This window comes from Lactuca serriola, chromosome 3 (genome assembly GCF_051521515.1).
Source record: "Lactuca serriola cultivar US96UC23 chromosome 3, Lser_US96UC23_V15, whole genome shotgun sequence".
Taxonomy (NCBI): Eukaryota; Viridiplantae; Streptophyta; class Magnoliopsida; order Asterales; family Asteraceae; genus Lactuca; species Lactuca serriola.
In genome coordinates, this window is record NC_136410.1 from 71,239,682 (window position 1) to 71,247,844 (window position 8,163).

General features: G+C 30.8%; 1 protein-coding gene across 2 annotated transcripts; it reads right to left on the bottom strand.

Moving 5' to 3' along the window:
• Window positions 1-1,705: 1,705 nt before the first annotated feature.
• LOC145092581 (GDSL-like Lipase/Acylhydrolase superfamily protein) lies at window positions 1,706-7,949 on the bottom strand. Of its 2 annotated transcripts, none has more exons than XM_079030530.1 (5): window positions 7,639-7,949; window positions 4,235-4,444; window positions 4,009-4,106; window positions 3,633-3,903; window positions 1,706-3,564 (listed from the first exon to the last, which is right to left on the bottom strand). In XM_079030530.1, the coding sequence occupies exons 1-5, from the start codon at window positions 7,880-7,882 to the stop codon at window positions 3,314-3,316; spliced, it is 1,074 nt and encodes a 357-aa protein (XP_078886656.1). In that variant the 5' UTR covers window positions 7,883-7,949; the 3' UTR covers window positions 1,706-3,313. The 2 variants fall into 2 exon arrangements, with proteins under 2 accessions (XP_078886656.1, XP_078886654.1); XM_079030528.1 differs by having other exon boundaries at window positions 4,009-4,166; window positions 7,639-7,947.
• Window positions 7,950-8,163: the final 214 nt, after the last annotated feature.

The following is an 8,163-nucleotide window of genomic DNA, read 5'->3' on the forward strand; positions in this document are numbered from 1 at the left end:
TAATTGAAGAAATCTGGATAATTGTTGAAAGTTGGAGAAGAAATTTGGATGATGAACGATGAATGGGTTTGAACTGTAATCTAATTCTCTACAGATACGTATTTGAGATTGAAGGTTGTTATCATATTTACAAGTTTGCCACCGTGTATTTTTATGCTTAGATAAAATGAGTGGCTGAGAATGATTCCCCCATTCTCAACCTTTTTTATTTTTTCTCAATTGAACCCACCTCTCTTTCTCTCTCTCTCTCTCTCTATATATATATATATATATATATATATATATATATATATATATATACACACACATACACACACTCATAAAACAACAAAAAGACAATGACTTAAGTATGTAATATATTTTTCGATTTGTACATATTTGTCATTACGGTTTTTTTTTTCATTTATATTTAGCTCTTTAACTTGTTTAAACTATGCATATTTAATTTTTATGACCGGTAACCAAGAAAAAATAATTTTAAATGTAATATATTTATCACTTTATACACATTTGGTCATTAATATTTTTTTGTCATTTAGTTTTAATATATATTTTTTGTTGCAATAAGTCTTTGTTGTTTTTGTTCAAATTCAATATTTATGATTGATTTTTTTAGGTTTTTCTCACGACATCCTATGCGGGACAATCATTAAAAATGTAGTATATTTCCCGTCTGTTTGATCACGTGTGTGAATTTCCCGTCTGTTTGGTCGACGCGACATTGAGCTGGGTTTTCATCGGATTTGTGATTCAGGTGAGTTTTCCTCACTAAACTTGTGGGTCGTAGGCACCAATGTCGACCCACTGGATTCTGGTATATTGGATTGATGTTATGCTTGATGCTATGATGGTTATATGTTAGATTGGTAAATTTGTATGATTACATGTCTTAGATTGGTAGATATGTAAGATTACATGTACTTAATGGTTATCTATTGTTATTTGTTTGGTTGTCAAACCAACAAATGATGGGATAAAATAATATTAATATAACTCAAATCACTGCTATTTCTAATACTAAAGATAGTATAGAGTAAGCAGGGTCGGTCCACAGAGATACGAGACTTTTTATCTTGCCATATTTTCACACATAATACAAGTAATATTAAAATGGGGGTTTGTATTTAAACTTGAATTAAACTTCATAAATAAGAAAGATTGAAAACAAACGTAGTAAAAGAAGTACATTTCCGATTCTGACTCTTATATATATATTATGTTGAAAGATATAATATGATTATAACTCATGTTCAATATAGGTTGGTAAGTTGGATATTAATAAACTCTAATATCCAAATTAGCAAAAGTATTTTATTCAAAATAAGCTCTTTAAATAAAACTTCATTTAATTGATTCAACCCAAATAAGCTCTTGCATTAAATCATTAAATGACATTAAGTTCTTGCACTAATTACCAACAATGTTTAACATTCCTCTTAAGCTTGGGAATATAAACATTTAATCTTTGATTGCACTAATTTTGATCTAATTACAAGCAAGTAAGTGAGTGTTACTAACATCAAATCATAAAACATATACGAATTTCATGATTTGATTAACTAGATTGAATAGAACCCTAGTTCATTGATCAAGTGAAAAAGAGAACTAACCAAACACATGATTAAGATCAAATCAAAGATTACTAGATGTTAAACATAAGTCAAATTCAAGTTACAACCTAACAAAACATACTTAAGAGTTCAGATTCGGAAATGATAATAAAATCAACCACACATATCTAGGTTGGACTACAAATCAAACAAGTTTAAACTTCAAATTGACTTACAAAAAGGAAATTAAAGTGTTTCCAAGTGTTAATCTACTTGCCAAGGTTCTGAAAATCGTCTCTTCTCCTCCCAAAATCCGACCTAACCTCCATCAAAACTGATTGTCTAAATTATAAGAAGACAAAACTACTTTAAAAACTGCTGAGACGTTTACACGGCCCGTGTAAACCAAAGGGTTCCATTTACACGGCCGTATAAACAAGAAAAGTAGAATGCTTAATTCTTCCAGGTCTTTGAAGTAGAATGTCCTTGCATATACGTTTACACGGCCCGTGTAAATTATAGGTATACATTTACACGGCCGTGTAAACTCCTGTGAAGCTAAATTCTTCATTTCTTCTCTTCAAAGCTCCAAAACTTCTACAACTTTGTCTCCAACTCTTGATAACTTCCTCCAACAAGATCCAACTTTCATAAGTCCCTGAAATATCCTAAAAGCGTGTGAATGGAATTGCATCATGAAAAATCCCGAAAATATACAAAATGCATGAGTTTAAACCTAAATGTAATGCACTTTTATGAACTAAAACTATAAAAATGAATGCATGAAATGCACCTAACATTATTGTATATGTCAACATGTTATGGTTGGTTTGGTTAAGGCAATCCTGCTTTGTGATGAAGGCCAAGATACCAGGGGAGGTCCGGATAGACTGTAAGCCCTGCTAGGCGGTCCAGTCAGGTCGAAGGCCTAAAGAGCGGTCCATATAGGTTGTAGGCCCGATGAGGAAGTTCATTTAGGTCGAAGGCTCGGAGAGCGGTTTAGATAGGTTGTAGGACTTACGAGGTAGTCCAGTCATGCTAAAGGCTCATGCATACATGTTGTTATCTGTTTGGTTGTGTGTGATACTTTGGGAGAACTCACTAGGCTTTGGCTTATAGTTTGATTGATATGGTTTCAGGTACTTCAAAGATCAGGGGCAAGGCGAAGGCTTAATCGTGCACATCCTTTGTAGTTTATGAAATTTGATTTTGGGATGCTCTGATTCACGATTATAGCTTTTGGAAACTATGTTTTGTAAACATTTATGATTTTTGGCTTGGTTTTGAAAATGAAAATTTTACCTTGATTTTTTGGATGTTACAGAGACAGTGGTTGTTTGGATTTGAAATTGGGAGCATTAGATTAATGTTGGGTGGATTTGTTTTATTTAAGGTAATTAGATTTTTTGAAAAGAGAAAAATTCAAAAGATGGAGTTACAATCATGAGGAAACAGAGATTTTTGATATATAATGCATTTAACTTTTAAGATAAGGACCCAACTCGTACTTGAGAATGATTATTGTCCTTGAACTTTTGTAAGTTTGTATTATATCCATTAAAATGAAGACGGTAACTTATATTAGGTAAATATATTTTTCATATGATAAAATATTGTTTTTGACTGACTGATATATTAAATGTCATATTGAACTGTTTGTTACACGAACTTTCAATTCTATTGATGTCATATAAATTCGTTTATTGTTTTGGTTTATTGATCCACTTTATTCATTTTTAGCAAATAAAAAAACTATTCCAAAGTTAACAACCCATCTCAAAAGGAGGATCTGTGAAGTCATCACCACCACTAAGGATGGCATCAACAACAATCTTGCTTGCAGCCTCTGTAATATGGACTCCATCCCAGCTCACATAGTTTTCGGGATCCTCACAAGCGGAGGCAGTGAGATTTTGTCCATCTATGAACTTAGTGTTCCCACAGAACACTCGAGGATTATAATTATACGAACCACCCCCATTTCCACAACAAGCTATCGTACCATACTTCATACCTTCATCCATGAACACATATAAATACATATGTTAATGAAATATAACAATGTGACAAAGAGTTCCATACCATGAGAAGTTGGATGTTGGAAAAGCTCTAATAAAGCTTTGTGTGAATCAACATAAATAACATTAGAATATGGGAGTTCTTGTCTCGTTTGGCTTAACGCGTCTTGGAGCATGTTGTTGTATTCGACTACTGCATTGTTGTATGAAATGAAACACCCAAATTCATCAATATCTTTATCACCATGAGGAAGTTGCACCAAGAATGCGGGGTAACATCCTATAGGTGCCAGATTTTGTACAAAAAATGTACGACCTCCTAACCCATGTAATTCCTACATAAAAATCAGTATAAAATCATCATAAAATCATCTTTAGCATAGTTTATTATTATTTATTTATTGTTTTACAAAAAACAATTGTTTCAAAGAAGTACTTGCCTTAATTGTGCTGGTAATTTGTGAAATCACTTGAGGAAGCTTTTGTTTAGCCCCATCGATACCACTTTTATCTAAATCAGATGTAAAATCATTCTGACCTATATAAAATGTATAAAGTGATTTTCCAAAAATATCAGGTAGAGGAAGATTTGATGATCCTGAAAGTTATACAATGTAACTATAATTAGTTTTAGGTTTGTTGTTTTAGTTATAATAAATTTTCTACCTTGGGAATAAAGTTCATCGACTTGGGACTTGAAATATTTCATTTGGTTGAGTTGAATGGGCAATGCAAAAGGGCTGAGCCCGGAGACAAACAATGATGTTTGTGGTAAGAGTACGGTTGATGCGAGTGTTGCGAAATTAGCACCGTGCTTGTAATCCGATCCAATTGACTTCATGTATGGGCTTACAAATGGAATCCCCATCCTCTCCGCTACAACCAAAATAATTTCTATCGGCCTTATGCTTGCAAATTGAAAATGTAAATTCACAAATTGGTCATTAAAAACTATATAAAATGTTCACTAACAAATTGGTAATAAAAATAAAAATATTTTAATAAAATATGATAACCTTATACATTTTCTTGTAACTATGTTTTGTTTTGTTTTGTTTTTGTTTTTTTTTTAAATGACCAAAGTTGTGTTTTGCAGTAACCGAAAACTAGATTTTAATTTATAAGTTAGTTTATCAATAAACTAGTTTATATAATACAACAATATAATTTTAAAGTTTCATCAAACATTAAATTGCAATAAAAAAAGAAACAAAATATCCACTTTTGCGTAAGGTCATTTCCAAGTTAAGTGTTGTTTGTTTTTTTAAAGCAAAAAATTATGAAGTCTATGGACCACCGCTGCAACCCTCTATAACAGAAGAGGTGGACAAAACGACTGCAAACTGTAATAAGAAGCGTGTTTGTTTTTTAACATCTGCATTCTGTTGTAAATATTAAAAAAACAAAATAAACTGATTTTATATAACGAAAATAATTTTTTAATACTAAAAATTTAATAATGTATGACATTTTAGGAAAAAATTATGATATTTCAGCAAAAAAAATGATATTTCAACAAAAAATAATTATATTTCAGCAAGAAATTATCATTATTCAATATAAAAAATCATTTAGCAAAAATAAACCAAAAAAAACGAAAAAAAAGAAGGTGAAACAAGAATTCAATAAGATTTCAACAACATATAATTAAGATTCATCAAGATTTCAGCAAAAAAGAAAGAAGAAGAGGTTGGAAGAGACAATACAAATGATGCTCCAAACAGAACACGCACAAATGTTTTTTACTCCGAATTCTAAAAAAAAACAACTACGAAATGAAAAGTATTGCGTGTGTGCTGCCTCGCACAACAATAAGAGGTTTGATTTTTTTTTTTTAATAAAAAACAAACAACATTTTAGTGTCTAATCCTGCTGCTAATACTTTGAACAGGTTATTAGTTATTAAATAAAAAGTGAAAGTGCATTGTCTTAAATTGACTACCTTATAAGAATGTTATATTTTTATGTAATAAAATCGACACCAAATTGTCTTTATTTATTAGATTGATCACCAAAGTTTGAAAATCACCAACAAAAATCTTAAACTTTATAAAAAGTTTCATTTTAATAATTTGAAAAAACTAGTTATCAAATTATCATTCTCAATAACTCGGATGTAATTAAATATACAAAATGCCAACCAACATTTAAACACAACCTCAATTTTAATAAAATCCAAATCAAACTAAGTTTGCCAAAATAAAAATTAAGACAAAATTAATATTCATCTTTAAATTCAATTCTTAGAAACAACATACCAGTCTGTTTAAAAATATATAATAATTTAATTTTCACCCAAAATAGAAACGGTGTGTTGCTTATTCTTATTTCAATATATAGTACATAAGGAAGGTTGTCCCAAAAATGGACCATATGGGACTTTGTCTTTTATAATTGTTGCACTTCCCTATAAACTTTTACAAACCACATTCACATGTAATTTGTATTTTGTGGAAATAATAAGGAAATGGTTTAACTGGTGATGTTTGATATTTAGCTTTTAGATAATTCTAAAAAGTTTAACTATAAGATAGTAGATATTTAAATAAAATAAAAATTCTATTATATGAAAATATGTTTGGCCTAAAGAGGAAAATTTCGATCATTTACTAAAAATGATCACTTCTGCTTATAAATATATTAATATTTAAAATTATTTAAATCTTGTTATTTAAATATAGTTAGATCATTATATTAGCACATAAGTTACTTTTATCATGTTTAATGTTTAACTCATGGGGTACACGTAAAAAATGACTTCTAGTAAATAAACGGCTTGGTTACACTATATAAAAACCAATTTATGGTACGTACTATGTCTGTCAAAAAAACTCGAAACCCGTTCTACCCATCCGACTCGTTACACATTCGGGTAGAACGGGTAACAGATATGAACATTCGGGTAATAGGTTAACCCGATAATAATATAGGTCGGGTTTTAGGTATGAATATTTATTTTCGGGTATACCCGAATTCGTTTTTTAAATAATATCAAATATACAATGCAGTCACGTACGCACACTTCAAATAAAACAAAACCATTGTTTCCTACTTATGAACGACGGCTCAACAGGCAGCGCAAATTTGCAAAGGGAATACAACGCTAAAGCTGAAGTCCTGAACCATCATCACAATTCTCAGTTTCTCATTATCGCACGGAATGGAATTAAAAAAATACATAACATATTATAATGATTTGTATTGTTATTATATATGTACTTGTTAATTGTATGGAGTATTTTCCTACTCGATTCATTATTAAACCAACCAACATGTAAAAATAAAATAAATAAATAAATAAATTATCAATAAGTGTCATTTAAGAAAGTTTCGGGTATACCCGATAATTACCCGAGCCGACCTCAAACCCGCAACCCGAAAACCCGAATTACAATATAGGTCGGGTATAGGGTATTATTTTTTTAAGGAAATACCCGTTCTACCCGAAACCCAAAATTTTTATTCGTTCGACACCCCTAGTACGTACTTAGACCTCTATTGGATTATAAATGTCGTATTAGAAAGTTTATTTTTTAAAAATAAGTATAAACGGAAAGTATATTTGTCTCTTCTATATGCAATTTGCATCCATTGATTTTACGATGTTGTATTAGGCACTTTCGGCTTTTGGCATTTAGTCACAAATCCACAACCGTTACAAAATTAATTTTGTTAGATAAATATTGTGCATGTATATCAAGATAAGTGTTAACGATTTTATTTATTAAATAATGTTCGGTTATTCATAAACAACTATAGACATACTACAATTCTTTAAAGAAAAATCGGTAGAAAGCGTGTATATCTAAGGGCCGAGTGTCTATTTTCGACCACGATTTAGACATAAAAAATGAAATTAGTTACATGTTATACATATATGCTATTTATATCCCATTCTCAAATTAGAAAAGTAGCACGTCGATATTGATGTTATTTACCTAGATATTCAATTTCATTACGAATTAAAATCAACTTCAATTTTAATTCGGATCCAAAAATAGCAATACAACTAATTCCTCAATAAAAGATGTAAAGACTATCAAAACTTAAAAGCATGATGATGTACGTACCTATAAAGTCAATGATAAGACGACCATCGGAAGCACGGCCAGCTGGACGTTTAAAATATGTCATGCCATTCGGCGGTGGAGCTTCGGGAAACACCGACCAAAAACCACCAGTGTCAGAATTTGAATCCCCAAAGTTGAAGATGCCTTCGTAACCACATTCTGCATCACACATTAATACTACCCATAATGCCACCACCACAACCACCGGAGCCACCTGAAACCACCGTAACATACCCACACTCATCTTTTCACCAGCCTTCAAGTGTGTGTTTGAGAGAGAGAGAGAGAGAGAGAGAGAGAGAGAGAGAGAGAGGGTGTAAGAAAAGGATTTCTTGAAGTGTGTACTACTGTACTATATAGACAAAACATAAAATATCTTGTTTTGTTGGTACTAAAATGTTGTTGAAATTCTATATAATAGTGTAAATATAAGTGAAAAAACATAAATAAATTCATTAATCACGTTCATATAGTACATCCTTGTTAAATACATTTTTACAACATAAATTTGTAGAAAAACTTTCG